The sequence below is a fragment of the Miniopterus natalensis genome, chromosome 1 (assembly GCF_054644295.1).
Source record: "Miniopterus natalensis isolate mMinNat1 chromosome 1, mMinNat1.hap1, whole genome shotgun sequence".
NCBI classification, from domain to species: domain Eukaryota; kingdom Metazoa; phylum Chordata; class Mammalia; order Chiroptera; family Miniopteridae; genus Miniopterus; species Miniopterus natalensis.
In genome coordinates, this window is record NC_142081.1 from 112,561,003 (window position 1) to 112,586,984 (window position 25,982).

The 25,982-nt window shown below is 41.0% G+C and overlaps 2 protein-coding genes and 1 pseudogene across 2 annotated transcripts in view; all 3 read left to right on the forward strand.

Annotated features, from left to right (window-relative positions):
• Positions 1 to 25,982, forward strand: part of LOC148094317 (cyclin-Y-like protein 1) — a 354,769-nt gene that overhangs the window by 327,656 nt on the left and 1,131 nt on the right. The window lies entirely within an intron of this gene.
• Positions 1,786 to 25,982, forward strand: LOC107535005 (cyclin-Y-like protein 1). The gene is made up of 6 exons (XM_087820916.1): positions 1,786 to 1,856; positions 4,191 to 4,242; positions 5,091 to 5,210; positions 8,571 to 8,737; positions 24,295 to 24,457; positions 25,609 to 25,982. Exons 1-6 carry the CDS (start codon positions 1,786 to 1,788, stop codon positions 25,717 to 25,719), a joined length of 684 nt encoding a protein of 227 aa, XP_087677042.1. The 3' UTR covers positions 25,720 to 25,982.
• On the forward strand, positions 17,415 to 17,476 carry LOC148094321 (U6 spliceosomal RNA; annotated as a pseudogene).

Below are 25,982 nucleotides of genomic sequence, written 5' to 3' on the forward strand. Positions count from 1 at the left end.
TCTCTCACTTATAACAGTAGTTGAGGTCAAATTGTGTCTCATCAAAAATTGAGCCCCATCCCTCTCTAAAGTCCTGAGCTTTGGCACCTATGGCATAATCATTTAATCTTTTTATCCAGGCAGGACACAGATCCATCCAGGAGTAAGAAAACAACTCCACTCTGGCTGCATTCCATAGGTTCTTTTGAATTCAAGGTTCTGATGTTACAGTATATAAATCAAAAGTAGTAGTAAAGACTAACCTTGCTCAGACAAGTAGGTGTTATGCTTTTTTTCATCAAATTAGTCTAATTTTTGGAAGTACAGTCAGCTTTAATTTGCTCTCATCAGGTTTTGAAAATGATCAGTACATTTACTATTTGTAAAATAAAGGTTTTCTGAGAAAATTATTAGGAATGGTTTTGAAAAGATGTTTATTATGGGGCAGTAGCGCATTGTTCCCAATGGGGTGGGGGAGCCTTATTAGAATCACGGATGCAGCTTTTTTCAAAATGTGTGTCTCTAAACACACGCAGCCCCTGTCTCCTCCCCCAGCACACTCCCTCTCACAAGCCTTTGATGAGCTGAGGAAGGATGGGGGCATCATTATATGGAGAAAAGCATCCAGGGTGATCCTGATTTCAACCCTAATCCATGTGTTCACATTGCAATCACCTGAGAAGCTTTCAAAGCAACCCAGAGTCACACCCAGTGCCCGTTAAGTCAGAGCATCTCAGGGCGGAGCCAGGCGGTTTTCAAAGCCCCTCTGAGGATCCCAATTACAGCCAAGCTTGGGCAGCACACTGCCTGGTGAGAGGGCAGGAGGGAGAGGCCTGCTGCTCACCATTGCTGGGACCTTGAGCAAGTCAGTTTTCACCTTGGTTACCTTACCTGTAAAATGGGTTGTTGAATTAAATGTCATCACAACTTCCTTGGTTCTTTTCAGCTTATGTGCTTCAAATTCTCTGATTTTAAAATCAATTTGAACATGAAACTGTTTGAAGCCCTATAGAAGTACCCATTAGATACTAACAATGTTACAGGCCTTTTTACAAGTGCGCATATTCTATAGACCTAGTTATAAAATTCAATTTTGCTTTCCCTTAGTTATTTTGAGCTTCATTTTAGAAACTGAGAGCAAAGAGGAAAAGCATATAACTTAATCTACAGTACTCCTTTGTTTCATATTACACGGAATCTGCGAATACCTTAGGAATACAGTACCTTACACAGTACCCGAGGACGTACATCTGCTCATTAAGATTGCACTTAAACTAATTTGGAAATAAATGTTATTAATATTACACTATAAAACTAATTTGGAAATAAATGTTATTAATATTACACTGTATACTGTTATGCTGTGTTGTTGGCACTGCTTGTTTTAGGAGAACTAGACCTGTTGATTTTGTAGGTTCTTAAATGATTTGGTTTGGTATAGAGAATTTTATTTACCTTTAGGGAAATGATGGAAGATGGGTGGGTGGAAAAACTACTGTATGGCTTAAATTTAAGCATGTGTACAAACAGATCTATCTTGTACAGGATCAAAGATTCTATGGTGAAGGGGAAATGACAGGAGAAGTGTGTAATAACTTACATATTAAAATAACCAACCACAACATGTCGTCTAACAGCATATTCCCTAGCATTTTGGTTTTCCTAATTTTGCTCAAAGCCAGAGAACTGCAACAAGGTAAAACGTGCCCATGAGAAACTGTTCTGAATGAGGATTTCACGGGCACTGGGCCCTGGGAAGGTCCTTCCCCACCACAATCCCTTTGAAGACATGTCTTCAGACCTAACATGGACTCTGTTCTTCCATTTTTTTCTCTCCACAGCCTGGTATTAGCAATATATTACCACATCAAGAAAAGGTGAGTTTTAAAACCTGTCTTGTTATTCTAGCTAATAAACTTACAAGATATAAAGTTTAGTATTAGTTAATAAATATAGTCATTATTGGAGTAAGCTGTAGAGTGCTTTTATTACATTATTAAAGTGAATCATTTTTGTCTTAGGACTCAACCCTTAAGCTATTGATCCCAAAGGATATTTGTTTATGTGGGCTATACTGATATTTACTGTATTAGAAATTAGAAATTAAAATTGAGAATTTAGAAGTAACTCCCTTGTATGTTGAACCATGGTTTTTTGTAGCACTGTTGAAATGTTGAGCTAGATAATACTTTTTTCTGGGGGCTGCCTTGTGCGCTGTAGGATGTTTCGCAGCATCCCTGCCTGTCCTCACTAGATGCCAGCAGCACACTCTCCCCGCGCCACACGGGGACAACAGAGCATGTCTCCAGCCAGGGCTGGATGCTTCCTGGGGGACAAAATCACCCCTGATTGGGAACCATAGTATTAACATAATTTTGTGTAAAGGAAAATTACTTTGCACAACAAAAACGTTGAGTGGAAATTGTGTCGTTTACTTACATTTTTGCAAGTCTCCGTATGTCTGGTAATAGAAGGCAGCTGATCTCATGTATACCCTGTCTTCAGTCATTTGTGATTACTTCAGTCATCTCGATAATTTGTTTTGAAGAAACAATGTGAAGACCATGCCTCATGTAGCTGTATGGCTAGAAAAGTGTGTATTTTTAAAGCCTTCAGATAATTGTGCATATTCTTTGATACTATACCCAAAGTTCACAAATGCTGGTTTCTTAAAGTATTTTCAATGAAATTTTAAATCATATCCATGAACTTGCAGTAAGGTCTCTATTAAATTAATATCCATTCAGATATCTTATATGCTGAATGAATCTTTTTATTGTAAATAATTTTATGATAATATAATACATTGGTCATTTGGAAAGTATTGGTTCACATTTCTTTACACAGTATTAAAACTCACTTTTGTTAGTTAGCATCATATCACCACCAGTCTTCCCTGAAAATCCTTTAAGTATTGAAAAGCTGTCAAGCTAACACAAAAAAGATACAGGTTTTCCCCAGCCTTGATTTTTAGCTTGATAGCTTGAATTGTGTCACTGGCAGCATATATACAAGTTACTTTCCTTGAAGTGACATGCTCACTCTTCAGTTTTGAGAGACTGACAGTTGTACTGTCAAATAAACAAGTTATTCCATGAAAAAGTCACTTGTTCAGCTCACAACTAAGTCACAACTGCTTTTCCTCAACAACCACATTTCGGTATGCAGAAGTGCTTAATGCATACATTCCCCCTTACTCAGATATAAATAAGAATCAGCGTTTAATAACACCATCCTTACTGCTTTGTCAAGGATGTTCTCCAGTGAAGCAGAACTTGTTTTTCCACCAGTGGCCGTGAGGAATAGAGTGACTCCTAGCACAGGGCGGTGCCCCTGCCTGGACGCAGGCTCAGAAGCCAGTTTTACTGACTTTTCTTTTATACAGTCATTGCAGTGTCAGTGTAGACGCAGGCAATGCCTTAGGATTTCTATAAAAACAGTTTTGGGCCTCACGTGTCTCCTGAAAGTGGTCTAGGGGAACCCCAGAGGCCTGCAAGACACATTTGGGGAACCACTGTGTGGAAAATTAAACTTAAAAGACTGGTTTTCCTGGCCAGTGAGGCTCAGTTGGAGCATCGCCCCAAGGGGGCAGGTTCCATTCCCAGGCAGGGCACATGCCCAGGTTGTGGGTTCGGTTCCATCAGGCCACGTTCCTGGGTTTCAGGTTCGATCCCCAGTTCGGCGTGTGCAGGAGGCAGCCTTTCCATGTGCATTTTTCCCCTCACTCCCCCTTCCTCTCTAAAACCAGTAACTGGTCATTTTAAAAATAAAAAGTCAAGTTTTTAACTCAAACTATTTAAAAGAGACAAGAAGAAACACATAATAATAATATAGGAAACTAACAAGAGAAGCGAAACTGGGAAACATGAGTCTCGTATTCACATGAATGGCCTGGCTCCTGCTCGGTGACGCGCTCCTGTGTGGCCAGGGCGAGGCAGCAGGTCGCGTCTGTCTGGGTGACCAGCGTCGCCTGTCAGGGAGGGTCAGCGCCTGGAGGGGCAGCTCTGGCTGCTCACTGTGGAGGAGATTTCACAGAATTGGATGTGCTGGGTAAAAAGAGGCCAGAAACTTCTTACGGAATCTAAGAATTAGTAGGACTCTGTAGAAGGTTAAGCTTCTCCCTCCACCTCTCTCTCTATTCCCAGCACATGTGTTACTAAAATATTAGCAATTCCTGGATTGGTTTTTAAAATCACATTCTTATTTTATAGAGATGGAGACAGATCCAAGGACATTTTTGATGAAAGGCTGCACCCGCTGACAGTAAGTATCAGTTGTATTGAGGTTGTATTTTTTCCCTTATAATTGTGTTTATTTCATGATGATTTGCTTTGAAATTAATCACTAGAAGAAAATTACTACCTCCAACTTGAAGTCAAAATTATCTTTTTTTGGTTTTCTTCCTCACCTCATGTTGTATCTAATTATTTTGCAAAAAGAATGTTGTATAGGAAATATGTCAGTAAGAACTGAGCTTCAGCTTTGTACAGGTGGTGAGCTAAGGTGAGTAAACATGCCCCCTCCAGAAAAGTATTTCGTTTTAAAAGATAGTTTTCGGTAGCATCAAACAATATGAACATTTGTAAATAAACCTAACAGATATGTGAAGGTCTTTATGAAGAAAATTAAACAACTATTTAAATTTTGAATTAATTAGAATGACAAGAAAATTTCCAGTTCCCATCTTCTGATGCCCTAGAGCAATATGTGACTGCTGCCTGCTGTTTAGCACGGCACAGCCTTAGGGCCCTGTGGGTACAGGAAACTGGAAACACATTTTCAGAGTTGGTTGCAGAGAAGTAGGACATGAGGATGAACAAGTCCTTTGAGCCTAAAGATAGTTTACATTTAGATAGAATTCTGTATGGGGAAGGTGGAAAGGAACATGTAACTTTTCTGAGGTTGTGCCTGCATTCATCTTAAATGAGTGTAGGTATTGAATCACTATTGTTTTTTTAGGTCTCATTGTTTATATTTAAAAGACTAAAAGACATGTCACCCAATCAAAATTATTTTCAGGGGCACGTGGGCACAGGTAGGAGATAGGTCTCCTGAAAGCACTTCATGTTTATCTTCAGTGGATACTTACATTGCATTTTTCCTTCTTTCAGCAGGAAGCGGTTCCAGAGGAAAACTTTGATGATAATCCTGATCCCCAATCTATTTATACATTCATTCGGCCTTTTTTCAATGCCCTAAAGCTAACAGCTGAATTTTCAATAACAACTTTGGTAAGAGTTCTTTCAGAACTTTATTAAGGGAAACCTATCAAAGGAATTGAAATACACACATTTAAGCTTAATAATCATTATAATTTCAAATCCCCTTGCTTTTGTCATCCCAAAAGAATTGCTATTAAAGGCAGCAGGAGAGGTTTCCGGTTTCTCCCTCCACACCTCGAGACGTGCACATGCAGTGCACACATGTGCACACCTACAAGGTGTGCTGATGGGGCAGGATGTTGGCAATAACAAAACCTTGTGGGCCCCAGGCAGTGACCGATTCAGTGTAGGCCTAAGCTGAGTCCCAGGCTGTATTCCCCAGGCAGTCCTAATGTGTGTCCTCATTGGAAACTAGAGCTCTAAATTATCTGTTCTTTGGATGATGGGTGTTCATCCATCCTTGCTGTCCTCTTGTGCCTGCCCATGAAGTTGCCCAGGATTCTAGTTGCCTGCTAAGCTACAGCTGTGTGAGGACCTTTGTGTCATTCATACAGAATTCCTATGGTCAGATTGTATCATCTGGAATAGGTGGTCCTATTCTAGTGAGAAGTAATGGGATTGTACTAATTCCTGCTCCAGCAAACCTAAAGGGGAAAGTCTGCTGCTTGGCCTGGAGGGAAAGATTCCTTAGGTCAGTGCCGCCTCCTTCAGTATTCAGTTCAAACCTTGGAGAGGCAGCCTGTGCTTCTGAATAGAGACCCCTGAATGGGCAATGGGTCAGATGCAGGACTTTTCATGGAGCTACCAGCCACTTGGAGCGCTTAGCCCATGCTGGAGAAAGGCAGGAGTGGGGCTCCCATGAGGGGAGCAAGTGATACAGGAGGGAGAGCATCTGGGTTGGAGGAGGCGGGTCTTTTGTAGACAAGTTAAGCTCGATGCACCTGGGAGACAGCAGAGCGGAGGTCTCTAGAAATCACTCCAATGCATGGAATTAGAGCATGGATCTGAGCTAGAGGTAGGGAATTAGGATTAGCTGTTCAAATGCAGAAAAAGAATGTGAATAAAAAGTGTATAGAAGACAGAAGAGTGACATGAGTAGATATTCAGTGGACATTTATGGAATGAGCAACTTCTTGGCAGCATTTAGCATTTTCAACACACTCTCTTGAACCTCACTTATCTTGACTTCTATTTATTATTTTCTCCTTTTGCCACCACTCTAAGCCAGTCCTGGGGCCTTCTCCCTTTAGTGTGATAGTCCTTACAGATCTAAGTGCTGAGGATGGAGAGACCTCACTGGACTGGGAAGATGAGGAGCTCTGTCCTTACAGGCCGAGGGGACGAGTGCAAGATTCTGAGATGAGAATGTGTTTTTTGTGATTGAGGAACAGTGAGGTATGGCCATTGTGCTCTGAGTGGAATGAAGGAAAGAATGTAGGACATGAGGCCATAGAAGGGCAAGTCCTATATTACAGGGCTTTGTAGCTTGCAAGCCATGGGAAGAAGTTACATTTTTATTTGTTTGATGGGAATCCTTTGGCTGATATTGAGCAGGGGAGAGAAGTGCTCTTAGTTAGAGGCCATCCTGGCTGCTATGGGGAGAAGAGACTGTAGCTGGGAGTCCAAGTGGAGGCCAAGAAGTCAGCAAACAATAACAGTGACACAGGTGAGACGTGACAAATAGGAGATAGCAGTCTGATTTCCAATGACAGGTGGAGATGACAAGAATTGCTAATCGATTTGAGCAGGGTAACTTTATTGGCGGGTTTTGGCCAAACACTTAGGTGACAGTGCCCTATATGATGTTAGGGAGTCCTTGGGGAGGGGGGATGAAGAGCTCTGGTTTGTATGCCAAAGGCATCGATGGCCTTAGCAATAGTAGCTTCAGTAGAGTGTCAGTGCCAGGGGCAGACTAAAGTGGGTTGAGGAGAGAATGGGAGATGAGAAGGAGCATCAGGGCATTTGCTGTGAGCAACGTGAGGAAGCAGTCTTGGGGTTGTGGGGGGTGGGAGGGGAACAACATAAACATTCACATTGGGGGCAATCTCTGGAAGACAGAGGATTCTTCAGAGAGAGGCAATTGTGGGAGGTGTTCTTCAGGAGTGGGACGAGATCGGCTTCACTGATAGAAGAGTTTCAGTGAGAAGAGAAATCTCAATTCCACTGACACGGGGGGGCAAGTGGTATAAATGAATGAATAGTGGCACATAGCACATCTGCCAGTGAAGGTGATGGGAAGTTGAGAGGTTACCAACATTGTATAAGTGCCTCTAATTATTCCCATAAAGTAGAAAGTTGAACCTTGTAAGGAGGTTCATTCTTAGAATACCTGACAGCGCTGAATTTTGGGAGATTGTCGGAAACTTTCACTAACAAATAATGTTCAATAGCCACTTGTGTTTTAAAATACTGTTGAGTTTGAAGACCTTTGGTAAATCTGAGCTGTCAATCTGATAACCTCAGACAGTAAAGATACTCTTCAAAATGGGACTTTCTTTTTTTTGTCCGATGGCACACATGCTGTACTGCAAAGCACCTTTTGAGGTAACAAGTCACCACTTGCCTCTATAGCCTTTCTTTAGCTGTTAACTTCACCCAGTTCTTTGTGGAATAGACATCCACTATGTGAAAGAAATCACGAAACCTCACCAGCTACCTGGCAGGTTTAGAGGAGGACCAGGGATAGACGCTGGCAGCTGTGTTACCACCTGAAACCAATAGAATTGACTAAGCTTCTGGTTGTGTGAGACAGAGATGAATTTCATGAAATGATAATGGAGATGTGAAGCTTGGGGGATATAACAGGACTGTTCTTTGTGTGCGTGTGTGTTTCTTTCAAGGACACTAAGTCCAGGAATACTTGACAGCTGCTCGGACCTGCCTCAGGCACTCCTGTCTGTCCTGCCTGTCCTGCTGCACCCACAGCAGCCACTGGGGGGCTCTCTTGACAACAAGGTTTTTCCTTCAGCTTGTGCCACAAAAGGAGTAGTCACTGTGTAAAGAAGATACAAATGTGCTCAGTATTGCCAGGGATTTACATACTCAAGTGCTCTGTAAAATCGCCCCATAACTACCAGCCAGGTATGAAGCAGTGCGCATGGCAGGCACTCAGGCATCTGCGCCGGGCCTGGGTGTGCTGCCCTTTACCAGCGGGATGGTAATAACATTCCTTCAGGGAGCCCTTTGCCAAGGTGTCCATTCATTCCTGTCACCGAAAAATGGGCTGGGAATTCACATGGGCAAAGTAGGCAACAAAAGTATTTGGTTTGCAGCTGTGACTTGGCCTCTGGCTTTGGCTGGCTGAGCAGCCTCTGTAGAACCTAAGAGTAAAAGGCGTGTCAGAAACAGATGAAATCTGTCATTCCTAACAGTTCTTATCACAGCAGCTAAACTGAACTAGAATCAAAGACCAGTGTTCTACTTTTGCAGATTTACTTAGAACGACTTACAGTGTATGCTGAGATCGACATTTGCCCCACGAACTGGAGAAGAATTGTTCTGGGAGCCATTCTTCTTGCTGCCAAGTATTTGAAAGACCGGGCTGTATGGAATTTGCACTTCTGCCGAATCCACCAGGGCATCACACTCAAGGACATGTGAGTTGGAAAGGTTTTGGTGAACTTTCTAACCATTTTCCAATACCTCAGTTGCCCCCATAAAGTTTACACATTAAGAAATATTTTTAAAGGTTCCATTGTGCAGAGAACTGAATGAGGCATACAAGTACATTCAATTTTCTATGCACATTTGCTATAACAATTGATATACTTCACTAATCAGTAGGCCTTCATATGTTATTGTTGTAGTAATCTCTGTGATAATTTGAAATGTATTTCTCTGATGGTTATTGGCAAACATTTTAGAAGCTCACATCCTAAAAGAATAGTACTATTAATATCTTCATGGCTTTCTGAAAGCTGTCTGCCCGTTCCAGTCCTTTTTCCCCCTCTTCTTTATTATTTACTTCTTATTTTTTCCAATAAAACTTTACATTCAATATTATTTTGTATTATTCTCAGGTGTGCAGCATAATGGTTAGAAAATCATACGCTTTGCAAAATGAAATCATGTGGTATTTGTATTTCTCTGACTGACTCATTCCACTTAGCATAATCCCCTCTAGGTCCAGCCATGCTCTCTCACACATGGTAAGATTTCACTCTATGCTAAGATTTCTTTTTATGACTGAGGAATATGCCATTGCTTTTTCATCCACTCATCTATTGATGGGCACTTGAGTTGCTTCCATAGCTTGAGGATTGTAAATAATACGGCAGTGAACACAGAGGTGCATAGATTGTTTTGAATTCAAGTTTTGGGTTTCCTCAGACACATACCTAGAAGTGGAATCACTGAGTCATAAGGCAGTGCCCTTTGTAATTTCTTGAAGAAACTCCATAATGTTTTCCACAATGACCGCACCAATCTGCCTTCCCACCAAAAGTGCAAAAGTGTTCCCTTTTCCCAAATCCTTCTCAACACTTCCTGCTTGTTGATTTATTGGTGATGGACATTCTGACAGGTGTGAGGGGATATCTCATTGTGGTTTTAATTTGCATCTCTCTGATGATTAGTGATGTTAAGCATCTTTTCATATGTCTGTTGTCCATCAGTGTGTCCTCTTTAGAGAAGTGTCTGTTCAGGTCCTCTGTCCATTTTTAATGGGATAGTTTGTACTTTTGGTTTTGAGTTATATTCGTTTTTTATAAATTTTGAATAATAACCCCCTTACCAGATATATTATTGTCAAATATGTTTTCCCATCAGTGTGTTGTCTTTTTATTTTGTTCATATTTTTCTTTGCTGTGTTAAAACTTTTTTGTTTGATGTAGTCCCATTTGTTTATTTTTTTGTCTTTGCCATGTTCAGGTGATATATCAGCAAAAAAATATTACTAAGAGAAATGTTTCAGGTTTTATTGCCTCTTTTCTTCTAGGAGTTTTATGGTTTTGAATCTTACATTTAAGTTAATAATCCATTTTGAGTTTATTCTTGTATATGTTGTAAGAAAAGGTGGTCTACTTTCATTTTTTGGAAGTATCTGTGGAATTTACCCAACACCATTTATTGAATACACTGTCTTTACTCCACTGACTGATCTCTCCTCCTTTGTCAAATATTAATGTACCATATAGGTGTTGATTTCTTTCTGGACGTTCTATTCTGTTCCATTGATCTATAGCTTTGTTTTTATGCCATTACCATGCTGTTTTGATTGCTATAGGCTTGTGGTATAGTTTGAAATCAGGTTACATGATACCTCCAACCTTGTTTGTTTTTCTCTCAATTGCTGTGACTATTCAGGGTCTTTTGTGGTTCCATATAAAATTTTGGCTTATTTGTTCTACTTCTGTAAAACACCATCGGTATCTTGATAGGAATTACGTTGAATCTATAGATCACTTTGGGTAGTATGGATATTTTGAAGATGTTAATTCTTCCTATCCATGAGCATGGTATATGCTTCCATTTATTTGTATCTTCTTCAGTTTCTTTCTTCAGTGTCTTGTAATTTTCCAAGCGCAGGTCTTTTACCTCTTTGGTTACATTTATTCTTAGGTAGTTTTTGATTCAATTATATGTGGGATTGTTTTGTAGTTTGCCTTTCTGATAGTTCATTATTGGCACATAAAAGTGCAACTGATTTCTGGATATTTATCATATGTCTGGCTACTTTACTGAACTCATTTGTCAGTTCTAGTAGTTTTTTGGTGGAATCTTTAGGGTTGTCTATACACAGTAACTTGTCATCAGCAAATACTGACAGTTTTGCTTCTTCCTTCCCAATTTGGTTACCTTTCACTTTTTCTTACTGCCTGATGGCTATGGCTAGGACTTCCAGCACTGTGTTGAATAAGAGTGGTGAAGGTGGACATCCCTGTCTTGTTCCTGATCTTAAGGGAAACTATAGCAATTTTTCTTCATTGAGTATGATGTTAGCTGTGTGTTTGTCATATGTGGCCTTTATTATGTTGTGATATGTTCCATCTGTTCTTACTTTGCTGAAAGTTTTTATCTTGAGTGGGTTATGGATTGTGTCAAATTTTTTTCTGCATCTCTTCATATGATCATATAGTTTTATCTTTCATTTTGTTTATGTTTTTGTGTGTCAGGTAAATGAATTTGCGGATATTGGACCAACCTTGTATCCCAGGAATAAAGTTCACTTAATCATCATGTATGACCTTTTTAATGTATTGCTGAATTCAGTTCGCTAATATTTTGTTGAAGATTTCTATATCTATGTTCATCAGGGATATTGTTGTATAATTTTCTTTCTTTTTAGTGTATTTATCTGGTTTTGAAATTAGGGTAATGTTGTCCTCATAAAATAAGTTTGGGAGTCTTCCATCCTCTTAAATTTTTTGGAATAGTTTGAGAAGGATTACCTTCAGTTCTTCTTTGAATATTTGGTAAAATTTATCTGTGCCATCATGTTCAGGACTTTTGTTTGTTGGAAGCTTTTTTTTTTTTTTTTAATTATTAAAACTTTTATTTCATTAGCTGTAATCAGTCTATTCAGATTTCCTATTTCTTTTTGTACACTTTTAGAAGATTGTGTATTTCTAGAAATTTATCGATCTCTTCCAGATTATCTAATTTGTTGAAATATAGTTGTTTATAATCTTTTCTGATAATCCCTTGTATTTCTTTGGTGTCAGTTCCTACTCTTTCATTCCTGCTTTTATGTATTTGAGTCCTCTTTATCTTGATGAATCTGGTTAAAGGTTTATCAATCTTGTTTATTTTTTCAAAGAACCAGATCTAGGTTTATTGATCTTTTGTATTATTTTTTTAATTTTTATTTTGTTTATTTCCACTATGGTCTTATTATTTTCTTCCTTCTACTCGATTTGGGCATTGTTTGTTTATTTTCTCATTCCTTTAGGCATAAGGTTAGATAGTTTATTAGAACTTTTTCTTATTTTTTGAGGAACACTGGTATATGAATTTCCATCTTAGGACTGCTTTTGGTGTATTTAGTAGATTTTGGGTTGTGTTTGCATTTTCATTTGTCTCAAGGTACCTTTCAATTTCTTTCTTGATCTAATTGTTAACCCATTGATAGTTTAGTTAAATGCTACTTCATTTTTTAAAATCTTCATCTGAGGATACGTTTTCATTGTTTTTTTAGAGAGAGAGAGAGAGAGAAACATCCATCAGCTGCCTCCCATATGTGCCCACACCAGGGATTGAACCTACAACCTAGGTATGTGTCCTGATAGGGAATCGAACCCTCACCCTTTTTGTGTACATGACTGTGCTCTAACAAAATGAGCAACCCAGCCAGCGCAGTTGGGTGTTATTCAGCCTCCATATGTTTGTGTGTTTTTCAGTTTATTTTGCGGTTAACTTTTAGTACTATACACTAAAAAAGTTAATTTAGTGTATAATACTAAAAGATAATCTGAGAAAATTCTTGATATGATTTCAGTTTCCATAAATTTATTGAAACTTGTTTTGTGCTCCAACATTCCATTTATTGTAGAAAATATTCTCTGTGCACTTGAAGTATATTTGCTTCTTTGAGGATAAATGCTCTGAAAATATCAATTCAATCCATATGGTTTAGTGTGTCATTTAATATGGGTGTCTCCTTGTTGATTTTCTTTCTGGAAGATCTATCCACTTATGTGAATTGGGGTGTTAAAATCTCCACCTGTGACTGCATTGCTGTGGATTCTCCCTTTATATCCATCAAGATCTGCTTTATGTATTTAGGAACTCCTATGTTTGTGAATAAATGTTTGCAAGGGTTATATCCTCTCATTGGGTTGATCCCTTTATCACTATGTAGTGTCCCTTTTGCCTCATATTATAGCCTTTGTTTTAAAGTCAATTATGTCAGATACAAGTATTGCTACCCCAGCTTTTTTTCCCGTGTGCATGAACTATCTTTTACCATCCGTTTACTGTCAGTCTCCATATTTCTTTCAATCCTAGCTGGGTCTCATGTAGACAGTATATATATAAGTCTTGTGTTGTTATTCAATCAGCTACCCTTTGTCTTTTAATTCAAGCATTCAAGTCATTTACACTTAAAGTGATTATTGATCGATATATATTTAATACCATTTCATTCCTTATAACTGTATGCCTGTTTTTCCTTTCATATTGTTTTTTATTTATTTATTTTATTTTTGTTTAAAATATCACAAATGTCCCTTTTTCTCCCCAATGACCCCTCCCACCCTGTCCCATCCCCCTCCCCAGTCCCTCCCCCCACCATTGTCCCTGTCCTTGGGTTGTGCATATATGCATATAAATTCTTTGGTTACTCTCTCCCCCTCCACCCACCCGCCCTCCTCCATCCCTCTGACATTTGTCAGCCTAATCTATGCTTCCATGTCATTGAATCTATTCTGTTCATCAGTTTCTTAAGTTCTTTAGATTCCATGTATAAGGGAGATCATGTGATGTTTGTCTTTTGCTGCCTGGCTTATTTCACTTAGCATAATATTCTCCAGGTCCATCCATACTGTCCCAAAGTTATGAGATTCTTCTTTACAGCTGTGTAGTATTCCATGGTGTAAATGTCCCACAGCTTTTTTATGCACTAATCTACTAATGGGCACTTGGGCTGTTTCCAGATCTTGGCTATTGTAAACTGTGCTGCTATGAACATCAGGGTACATATATTCTTACTGATTAATGTTTCAGGATTCTTAGAATACATTCCTAGGAGTGGAATCACTGGGTCCATCAGGCAGTTCCATTTCTAATTTTTTGAGGAACCTCCCTACTGTTTTCCATAGTGGCTGCACCAGTCTGCATTCCCACCAGCAGTGGACTAGGTTTCCCCTTTCTCCACACCCTCGCCAGCAGAAGTCGTTTGTTGATTTGTTGATGGCAGCCATTCTGAAGGTGTGACGTGGTACCTCATTGTGTGTTTTTTGTTTTTTTATATATATATTTATTGATTTCAGAGAGAGGAAAAGAGAGGGAGAGAGAGAAAGAAACATCAATGACTCATCATTGATCCAGCCCACAACCCGGGCATGTGCCCTGACTGGGAATCTAACCCCAATCGCCTGGATCCTAGGTTGATGCTCAAATGCTGAGCCACACCTGGCCTGGCTCATTGTGGTTTTAATTTCCATCTCTCTGATGATTATGGACATTGAGCATTTGTTCATATGTCTCTTGGCCATCTGTGTGTCCTCTTTGGACAAGTGTCTATTCAGGTCTTTTGCCCATTTCTTAACTGGGTTGTTTGTCTTCCTCTTGCTGAGTGCTATGAGTTCTTTGTACACTTTGGAAATTAGCCCCTTATCAGATACATCCTTGGCAAATATGTTTTCCCAGACCGTGGGTTTCCTTTGTATTTTGAGGCTGTTTTCTTTTGCTGTGCAGAAGCTTTTTAGTTTGATGTAGTCCCATATGTTTATTTTTTCTTTTGTTTGTCTTGCCCTAGGAGATGTATCAGTGAAAATTCCACTATGTGGGATGTCTGTGACTTCACTGCCTATGTTTCCTTCCAGGATTTTTATGGTTTTGTGACTTACATTTAAGTCTTTTATCCATTTTGAGTTTATTTTTGTGTATGGTGAAAGTTGCTGGTCTAGCTTCATTCTTTTGCATGTATCTGTCCAATTTTCCCAGCACCACTTATTGAAGAGACTGTCCTTACTCCTTTGGATACTCTTGCCTTCTTTGTCAAATATTAACTGACCATAATGGCGTGGGTCTATTTCTGGGGACACTGTTGTGTTCCATTGATCTGTATGCCTGTTGTTGTACCAATACCGGGCTGTTTTGATTACAGTGGCTTTGTAATACAGTTTGAGTCTGGTAATGTGATCCCTCCCACTTTGTTCTTTTTTCTCAAGATGGTTGCAGCTATTTGGGGTCCTTTTTGGTTCCATATAAATTTTTGAAATGTTTGTTCTAGGTCTGTGAAATATGCTGTCAGTATTTTAATAGGAATTGCATTGAATTTATAAATTGCTTTGGGTAGTGTGGACATTTTAATGGTATTAATTCTTCCAGTCCATGAGCATGGTATATTCTTCCACTTGTTTAAATCTTCCTCTATTTCTTTTTTCAGTGTCATGTACTTTTCCGAGTACTGGTCTTTTACATCCTTGGTTAAGTTTATTCCTAGGTATCTTATCTTTTTAGCTGCAATTGTAAATGCTACTGTTTTTGTAGTTTCTCTCTCAGAAAGTTCATTGTTGGTGTATAAAATTGCCATTGATTTCCGGATGTTGATTTTGTATCCAACTACCTTTCCAAATTCATTTATCAAATCTAGTAATACTTTGATGGAGTCTTTAGAGTTTTCTATGTACAATATCATGTCATCTGCAAATAATGACAGTTTTACTTCCTCCTTTCCAATTTGGATACATTTTATGTTTTCTTTTTGTTTGATGGCTATGGCAAGGACTTCCAGTACTATGTTGAATAAGAGTGGTGAAAGTGGACATCTCTGTCTTGTTCCTGTTTTTAAGGGAAATGGTTTTAGTTTTTGCCCATTGAGTATGATGTTGGCTGTAGGTCTGTCATAAATGGCCTTTATTATGTTGAGGTATGATCCCTCTATTCCCGCTTTGTTGGGAATTTTTATCAAAAATGTGTGCTGGGTTTTGTCAAATGCTTTTTCTGCATCTATTGATATGATCATATGATTTTTGTCCTTCATTTTGTTTATGTGATGTATCACATTTATTGATTTGCAAATGTTGTACCAACCTTGCATCCCCGGAATAATTCCCACTTGGTCATGATGTATGATCTTTTTAATATATTGCTGGATTCAGTTTGCTAGTATTTTAGCAAATAGACGGATCATACCTCAATATAATAAAGGCCATTTATGACAGACCTACAGCCAACATCATACTCTATGGGCAAAAACTAAAACCATTTCGATTAAAAACCTGAATATATTAGCATCTATGTTCATCAGGGATATTGGCTTGTAATTTTCTTTCTTTGTAGTATCTTTATCTGGTTTTGGGATTAGGATGATGTTGGCCTCATAAAAAGAGTTTGGGAGTTTTCCCTCCTCTTGAATTTTCTGGGAGAGTTTGAATAGAATAGGTGTTAATTCTTCTTTGAATGTTTGATAAAACTCACCTGTAAATCCATCTGGTTCAGGACTTTTGTTTGCTGTGAGTTTTTTTATTACTGCTTCAATTTCATTAGTTGTTATCAGCCTCTTCAGGTTTTCTGCCTCTTCTTGATTCAGCTTTGGAAGGTTGTATGCTTCTAGGAATTTGTCCATTTCCCCCATGTTGTCCAATTTGTTGGCATATAGTTGCTCATAATATTTTCTTACAATCCTTTGTATTTCTGTTGGGTCAGTTGTTATATTGCCTCTTTCATTTCTCATTTTACTTATTTGGGTTCTCTCTTTGTTTCATGGTGAGTGTGGCTAAACGTGCATCAATCTTATTTACCTTTTCAAAGAACCAGCTCTTGGTTTCATTGATTTTTTGTATTGTTTTTTTAGTCTGTATGTCATTAATCTCTGCTCTGATTTTTATTATTTCCTTCCTTCTGCTTCCTCGGGGCTTTACTTGCTGTTTTTGTTCTAGTTCTTTTAGTTGTTGTGTTAGATAGGTCATCACATCTTTTTCTTGTTTCTTGAGATAGGTCTGTAATGCTATGAATTTTCCTCTCAGGACTGCTTTCGCTCTGTCCCATAGGTTTTGGGTTGTTGTCTGTTCATTTTTGTTGTTCTCCATGAAGTGTTTGATTTCTTTCTTGATCTCCTTGGTAACCCATTCATTGTTTAATAACATGCTGTTTAGCCTCCATGTGTTTGAATATTTTTGAGTTTTTTTATAGTGGTTGATTTCTAGTTTCATGGCATTGTGATCCGAGAAGATGCTTGATATGATTTCAATCTTCTTATATTTTTAGAGACTTGCCTTGTGCCCTAACATGTTGTCTATTTTTGAGAATATTCCATGTGCACTTGAGAAGAATGTGTATTCTGCTGCTTTGGGGTGAAATGTTCTATAAATGTCAATTAAATCCATTAGGTCTAGTGGTTCATTTAAGGTCTGCATTTCCCTGTTGATTTTTTGTCTTCCTTTCATATTCTTAAAGAAAATACTTTATTTTTCTTGTAATTCTGTTTTGGTATTAGCTTTTTCTTGTTTAGGAAGCTCATTATTTCTTTTTCAATTTTAAATGATAGTCTTGGTGGTTAGAGTAGTCTTGGCTGTAGATCCTCTGTTTTAATGTCTTTGAATATGTCCTGCCTGTGCCTCTGGCCTGAAATGTTTGTTGAGAAATCAGTTACCATGATGATCACTTCCTAGATATTAGCATAGCCCCTGCACAAGGATGACATGCAAATTTGTGCAGCGTTCCATATTTTTAGACAGTGAAGTATGCAGCAGACTGACGTATATCAAAAGAAAAGGCTGAGTTGGGAAGAGATTAATCAAAGAACTTATAGGCATGTATGCACAACGCATGGACACAGAAAATAGTACAATAAAAGCCTGGGAACAGGGTGGCAGTAGAGTGGAATGGATCTAGGGAGAGGAAGGAGACATCTGTAATACTTTCAACAACAAAATAAAATTAAAGATAAAAAGGAAGGCTTTAAAAGTAAAAAAAAACAACAAAAAAATCAGTTACAGTCCTTTGGGAGCTCCCTTTTAGGTAACTAACTGCTTTTCTCTTGCTTCTTTTAAGATTTTCTCTTTGTCTTTAATCTTTGCCACTTTAATTATGATTTATCTTGTTGTGGGCCTCTTTGGGTTCGTCTTGTTTGGGACTCTCTGCACTTCCTGGACTTCTGTGTCTTTTTCCTTCATCAGGTTAGGGAAATTTTCAGTCATTATTTCTTCAAATAAGTTCTTAATTACATGCTCACATGCTCTCTCTCTTTTCCTTCTGGCATCCTTATGATGTTGATATTGTTACCGTTTATGTTGTCCAGATGTCCCTTAAACTATCCTCATTTTTTACAATTTTCTTTTCTTTTTGTTCTTCTGATTGTTTTCTGCTGCTTTGTTTCCAAATCACTGATTCAGTCCTCTGCTTCATCTAAACTATTATTTATTTTTTCAAGCGTACTTTTCATTTCAGATATTGTATTCTTTTTTTTTTTTGACTTTTTTTTTCTGTTGTCGTCACCTGAGGATATTTATCCATTGCTTTTCAGAGAGAGTGGAAGGGTGGGAGGCAGGGAAGGAGGGAGAAAGGTGGAGAGAGCGAGGATTATTGAAGTGAGGTAGACACATCGACTGGTTGCCTCCTGCACGTACCCAGACTTGGGACAGGGAGTGAACCAGCAACCCAGGTATGTGCCTTTGACTGGGAATCAAACCCATGACCCTTTGGTCCTCATGGTGATGCTCTAAACACTGAGCAACACCGGGCAGGGCCTGACTGGTTCTATTTTATGATTTCTAGGTTCTTTTTCATGCTGTTGAAGTTCTCACTAAGTTTTTTCAGCATCCTTATAACCATTGTTTTGAACTCTGTATCTGGTAGATTGCTTGCATTCATTTTCTTTAATTATTTTTCTGGGACTTCTTCTGTTTTTTCATTTGAGGCATGTTTCTTTGTCTCCCCATTTTGACTGCCTCTCTGTGTTTGTTTCTGTGTATTAAGTCATTCTGCTATGTGTCTCTGTCGTGGTGGTGTGGCCTTATGTAGTAGGTATCCTGTGGGACCCTTGGCACACTATGTGATCACATTTACTGGTGCTCCAGGAATGGTTCTTGTGTGAGATATGTAAAGCCTTCTGTTGTATTTTAGTTATGATTGCTGTTGGCCCATCTATGTGTGGAGTTGGCCCTCATGCTGGTTGACTATGGAGATTGACCTTGACCACGGTGTATGAGCTGATATGCAGGAGCTTCCACATGAAGCAGAATTCACCTCAGCGGGGTCTTTGCTTCCTGAGATCTCCCTTTGAATGTGCTGCTTATGGAGCTAATTGAGTCCTGCTCTGATGTTGTCTGAAGCTTGCCACTGGGTGTGTTGGTTTTTACGCCTTTTGGGATTGACTCAGTGCAGGTCAGTGTCAGACTCTACCTGTGACTGGCCCTGGGCAATCATCTTGGAGCTATAAAGCGAGTCACAGTTTGCTGCTGCCCTTGCTTTGGGAGTGCATGGGAAGGGCCAAGCTGCTCATCAAGGCCGCCTCCCAGCAGCAGTGAGCTTTAGTGCAGGTCAGCAAAAGGCCCAAGGCACTTCACAATCCACCTTTACCTGCCTCCACTTGTAGGCTGCCTGTTAAGTTGGGTCACTGAAAGAGCCTCTGGCAGTACCAAGTTAGGTGAGTTACGTTCTCAGTGAGTCATCAGGTAGGAGCCAGTGGTGTTCACCAGACTGATACATATTCAAACTTGGTGTCCGTGCCGAGTCTCAGGCCACTCAGAAAAAAGTTCCCAGAGTACATCAAATCCAGTTGTCAAATGCTGGGTGCCCACAGACTTTTTGGTAGAGCACTGTCTCAGGGAGTCATCTGGGGTCAACCAACAGAGTTTACCAGGCCCAAACAGACCAAGATTTGGTGATGTGAAGAGACGGTTCTAGACCAGTTGAATATTCGAGGGAAAATTGACCCCTGACTTGAAGCTACACAATTCAGTCTTCCTTGATTTAGCTGAGAGCTCCTGGAGACCCCAAGTCCAGTAGGGCAGGGCTCTTAGGATTCCAGACGGTGGAACTAGTGGATCTCTTATGGGGGTGGGGTGGGACTTGTTAAGCTCTAAGGAAGGGGGTGGGGAGAAAAGGCCCCTGACCCAAAGCCACACAACTCAGTCTCTGACACACCCTGAGTCTGCCCAGACCTCCACACCCTCGGCCCAGGTAGCTGAATTTTCTGTCGGATATGAGCTCTGCAGGTTGAGAGGACAGGGATTGGAAGGGTGAGATTATGCTTTCCCTCAGTGTGATATCATAGGAGAAGAGTCTTCAACCCAAGAAAGATGATGTCTGTGGGCAGTGGGCTAGAGGGACTCAGCACAGAGATCCTGGCAGCTGTCCCTTAGCTCTCTGCTCAGAGCCACACATCCCAGTTTCTTTTCACTAGTGTGCACTGAGCCACCCTCCTTTTGTTTGTGCTTGGGGTAAGTGACCATAAACAAGATTTTGTGTGCTGGCTCTTGAGGACGGGACCTGGGTTTCTATGAGACTCCTCTCTCTCCCTGGAAGACAGATCCCTGATTATTTTCATAGCCAGATGTTATGTGGGCTCCTTTTCCTGGCTCTGGTGCTCTGGGCTGGGGAGCTGGGTGTGGGGCTGAGACCCTGTGCTTTAAGAGGAGACCTTTGTGGCTGAGATAGCCCTCTGGGTGCTTGGCCAGTGCACGTGGGAGCCGGGGCCAGCCCTTTTCAAGTCTCTACCCTTCCTACCAGAAGCCTCTCGATGTGGCTTCTTCATAAATCCTTGGTTATAAGACTTCTACTCAGCTAGTCTTCTATTGGTTATTCAACTTGATGGCTCTATATTTTAGTCATAATTCCAGTTTTGTCCTGGGAGGAGTGAGGGTAACTTTTACCTACTCTACCACCCGTTTGGATCCCAGTCAACATTTTTCTGTTGTCTCCATTCCGTTTTTAAGGGGCATACATTTGGCTTTTTAAATAATTTTTTGGCCACTGTTATGGCCTTAGACTGTTGAGTGGGTTACAGCTCAAACCTGAGTCACACATTGTATATTTGCATTTACTGGTTTTTTCCTCCTTTTATCTAAAGTTGTGTTGTTAAAGAAACCATGATAGAAGATTAGCCACATATACAGGTTTCAGATTCTTGTGCTCTCTCCTGCTCTTGAATGAGCATTTCACATGTTTAAAAATAGGTCTGTTGATTTAGGAAGGTCCTACCTCTCAGGCAGTTAGAGAAACATCACTGGCCTCTTCCAGTGCTGTGGGGTCCTGGGCCCCGGGGCAGCGGACCGCGGCGCACTGGTGTTCTTGAAAGAGATCAGCCAGGCGCGTCAGTGCCGAGGCCCCCTGTAAATCAGGGAGTGCCTACATGTCTGCTGCCCTGTGTGCTCAGCCCCGCATGGTTCCCAGATCCAATTAGACCAGATACTCCCCTACCTTATCTGGGAAACAGTCCTCTGAGACGCCAGTGTGGCTGCAACCTCCTCTAAAGTGTTGTATCTAGGAATGTCGTAGAAGGTCAGAAGGTTGGCCGGATGCCCTGAAGGTCAGAAGGTTGGCCGGATGCCCTGAAACGCTGTATAAAATGCTGTGGCCCTGAATAAAGCTTGCTTGACTCTCACTCAGCATCCCTGAGCGAGAGAGCCCTCCCAGCCCCATTGTCTCGTCTCTTTCTTTTCTTCTTCACCTCCGGAGCACAGTCCTGCTCGCCGCGGCTGGTTCGCGGCACAGTGCCCACCCCATTTGAGAATTTTCAGGGGCACTCAGCAACCACAGCATTGCTTTGTGGGAAGCTATAGGTTACCCATGAGGGTGCTCCTCAGAGCTGGCATGCAGAGATGGGAGTGGAACACCAAACATCACAAGGAGTTTTGATCGGGCCACATTAACTGCTGTGAAGGGCCCTGAGGGTGGTAGGCAGGATGAGCCCAAAAGGTATTTCCAGCAGACAAAGTGCCTACCTGACAGTGAAAATGTCTTTGTGTAACGGGGGTCCAATATCTGGTGATGAAAAAAGATTTGACTTTGGGTGGTCTGCACAGAATGCCATATACAGATGATATATCAGAGAACTGTATGCTGGAAACCTATATAATTTCATTAAGCAGTATCACCCGAATAAATTTAATAACAATTTTCAAAAATGTCTTTGTGGGTGGCATTTAAGAAAATGTGGGAAGACCCCCCTAGATTATATTTGACAGCATAGGAAATTGAGATGATGGTGGGCAGTAGCCAGAATTGGTTTCTGTTACCTTTTCTCATTACTCTAGATAAATACCCTTTCAGAATGACCAAAATGCATATTGAGAACTAACATGAGGATACTTGTGATGAAGAGAAGGGTCCAGGGATTATCAGTAGCTCAAAATGGCTTTTGATAGAAAAGGACACTTTGATAATCATGTAAAATGGGTAGTCAGAGTGACCTTGCTGGTAATAATCTTAGCAAACATTATGACAGCAAATAATAAAATTGAAACCAATGGAATTAGTTTTCTGCGGGAAGTTGCAGAAGCTAAACTGACTTTGACACCACTGTCATCAGTCTTCAAACTTGTCTCTGGAGGGAAGGATAATTTGTGCTCATGAACAGTAGCCCCACTGTGGTGGCAGCTGAAGCTTTCTCAACACCTGCAGCTCACCCTGTGGGCCTCTGGCTCTCGTTATAACATCAGAGAACGTGCAGGAAGCTGTGTGACGTGTCATCGATGTGAGCTTCTGGGGAAATGGCGGCAGTGTCTAGGTATAGATTTGTTGTAGAGAATGCTCTTTGAGTATGAACAGAGAAACCCCAGGAGCTATGTTTATAATAGGCTGCTTTTGTTAATGATCTGTGGAAACTGGAAGGCACTATAACCGTGTTTCATGTACATTGGTATCATCCACCTGCTGTTGTCTCCTATTGGTAGTGATCTCCTTGGAGTCTAAGCTGGAAAATTGGTGTCTATCAGCTTTTTCTTAAAACTTTCCAACATCTATGTGTCTTTTGAGAATATGATTTCCCTTCAAAAGAATAAGGTAAACTGAACAGCCTGCTACTCAGAAAATTTGCTGTGCCCTAAATGGTCTGCCATCTAGCCATGTAGCCACTGAAAAACTAAAAAAACAACAGAGAATAAACCAGACGCTGCATGATCGGTAGGCATCACGCTTTGCTTCATGATTAATCCCTGTGAAGGGAAGTGGTGACCCTAGGAAGGTGCTGTATGTCACAGTTAACATGCAGTTATGATGAAATTGTAAAAGGGACAGTAAAGTGCATCTATTCCTGTTGTAAGTCCTGTTTAGCTGGTTATCAGAACTTTATCTGATTTACAGTTCTGTAGATTTATGGCCAATGGACAGGAAATTAATTTTGGAAGTAGGTTCAGTTAGGTTTAAAGTGTAACAAGTGAGGAAAACCTCATCTCTGCTCATATTCTGACTGTTCTCCATACCGGAGAACGTCAAGCTTTTGCTGACCTATCCAGTGGATAAAATATTAAAGCTTTAAAACTAGGAAAGCAAATATGTTTGAAAAGCTTCTCTTATGTTTGTTGAGGTATTTATCATTTTATTAATGACTATCAAGGGATGACTGTGACTTAAGTAGTACAATTTACTGTAATTTTATATTTATTTAACTTCTTGGCAAGTGACAGCACTATGGTCACATAGCAAAGGGACTGCTCCCAAATTTCCTTTCCTGCTTTATTGAACGCACCTCACCTGGGAATGTCCCCCTGCTGTTCTGGGAAGGGGCAGGGCAGGCTGAACATTTCGGGATCTCATCCCCAGCGTGGGGAACACTGTTGGAGTTTGACTCTAGTGCTCGCTCAGAAGCCATATCATAAGGTGGGCTTAGTCCAGGCAAGACATCGATCTGTAATCTTCTGCCTTCCAAAGTTTTAAAAGTGTGTCCAGTTCTGTGAAAGTGACAGTTTCTCTCCCCAGTAAGGTTCAGGTGAACAGAAACTTGCATGTGCCCTTTGACATTAGCCCCGTGCACTGGGGCGGGGAGGGTTCCCCTTTCCCACCGAGTGTGGCATCTTTATTTATTTATTTACTAGAGGTGATTCCTTGTTGCCTCAAGACTTGTCCCTCTAAGATAATAGTGGCAGCTCTCAGTGGCCCCATTTGCTGCCATGGCCATGTGCCCGCTCCTGTGTTGGCACATCTCTCCTTTCATGAGCCCCTTCCTGGCACAGGCCTGGTGAGGAAGCCCGCAGGGTCTCAGCTGAGGAACAGCCCCGCAGCTCCTGCCGCCCGCACCGCAGCGGGGCCTGTGCGCGGGGAGGAGCGGGAGCCTCCAGCTGCGCCGCCGGGACTCTGGGGAACGAGCCCGGGCCAGCAGCACAGGGCTCGGGGACGTCCCCTCCTCCCCCTTGTCCCGACCTCAAAGTGCTGGGGTGCGGAAGGGCCCCCGCCCTGCGCCCTGGGCGCTGTCTGAGCGTTAGCGCAGCAGCGCAGCGGGGCCTCTGCGGTCTCGTAACTAAGTCAGAGCAGCCTCGGGCTGAGCCGGGCCTGCGGGCGCCCGGGACTGACGCGCCCGCGCGGGTTTTGTGTTTTCCTTCTTCCTCAGAAATGAGCTGGAGACGCAGTATTTATTTCTACTCCGGTTTCGTCTGCACGTCTCTGCCAGTGTCTATGCCAAATATTATTTTGACCTTCGGTCCCTAGCAAGTGACCACAAATTGCCTAATGAATTTGCTTGTCTGCGAAAAGAAAGAGCACAGGCCCTGGAGGTAAGGCTGCGGAGTCACAGAGCGGGGTTTCCACCAGACTCCAGACACCATCTGTGGGTAACTCAGATTATGTAGGACAATGAAAAGCTTTTTAAACTACCAGGGTGAAGAAGACTTATTAACTCTTTCACATATTTCTGGTATCTTTTATGGCTGATAGGAAGAATCCCACGGTTTAAGAAAATTGTCTTTTCTGTGACCATGATTCAGAGTATTTTAAATCAAATTTAATCTTTGATGGTTTTTTTGAAACTGTGTTCTTTTTTGTAACCATACATGAATAATTTCTTACAATTGAATCACTAATCATATCTACAAACATAACCTACTTACCATCTTAACTCACTTTGCAAGTTCATGCCTTTTCTGTATGTGTCACAGTTCAGTCCCGTGAGTTTGTGAGACAAGCTCACCTGAGGGACCTGTATTAATTGTGGAATGTGTGTTTCAAATACTGGGAGTAGAAAGTACATGGGCTTTTAATGGAAATGGTAAAGTACATGAAACAGTCATATTTATGGCTTATGACCTTTGGTGATACAACAAAATTATTCACAACTGAAATGGACACGTTTAAAATGGACACTTTCTGTGGGACTTTGATCGCACTTTAGGAAACGGCGTGTTTCTGCCATAATTAAAGTGCAAGTGAAACAGTACCTTGTGGTGCTTCAGTCATTAGATCTTTCCTACCTTTCAGGAAAGTACAGCAGAAGCCTGTCTCATTTAAATTTGCTTAGAGCAGATAATAGCTAATAAAGACTGGGTAGAATTTAAATAGCTGAGTAACACTGATTTTGCCCCCGTGCGTTTATTATATTTAAGGGACCAAGTGCGCAGGCAACAGGTGATAGTGTTGTTAGGAGCCTGTCACGCCTTAGACACCATTGAGAAAACCCAAACTTTAAAATAAACCCTCCGTCCCCCGTTCCTCTGGCCGTCTAATCACAGCCCCTAAGAGACTCGCCTCAGTGAATTAGCTTAAAGGAGAAGCCCAAGGGCTCGGCAGGGAGCCCGCAGCTGCCCACGGGCAGGAGCTGTCACCCGCCTGAGGAAGCGGCATGTGCGGCTCAGCGGTGGTGCTTTCTGTGCTCAGGCTGCAGCCCTGTGATTTCTAACGTGTCTGTGCTCTCTTTGATTTCTGCTCCTAGGCCATTTCCAGATATTGTGAAAACAAAAGCCTGTGCAGGGCGGCTGTAAGAAAATCCCGCAGCTGCGATAACTTTAGTGCTGCGCAGCGGGCCAGTGCCATCTTATCTTAAATGAGGAGTGAGGGGCTGGGACATGGTGAGCCCCTCATGTGCCACGAATGGAGAAATGTCACCGCTCCTGCTCAGACCCAGCTAAGTGATTTCCTTTTAGGGGAGAAATGAGGGGAATTAACATGGTCAGCTTCTCATCTACAGTAACAAGGGCTGTGGAAATACAAGGTTCCTCTTCCAGCAAGTTTAGTATTTCCTCTTAAAACAAAATGAAAATTTTCAACATCATGAGGAACTCTTTTAGCCTAAGCTTAATTCATGAG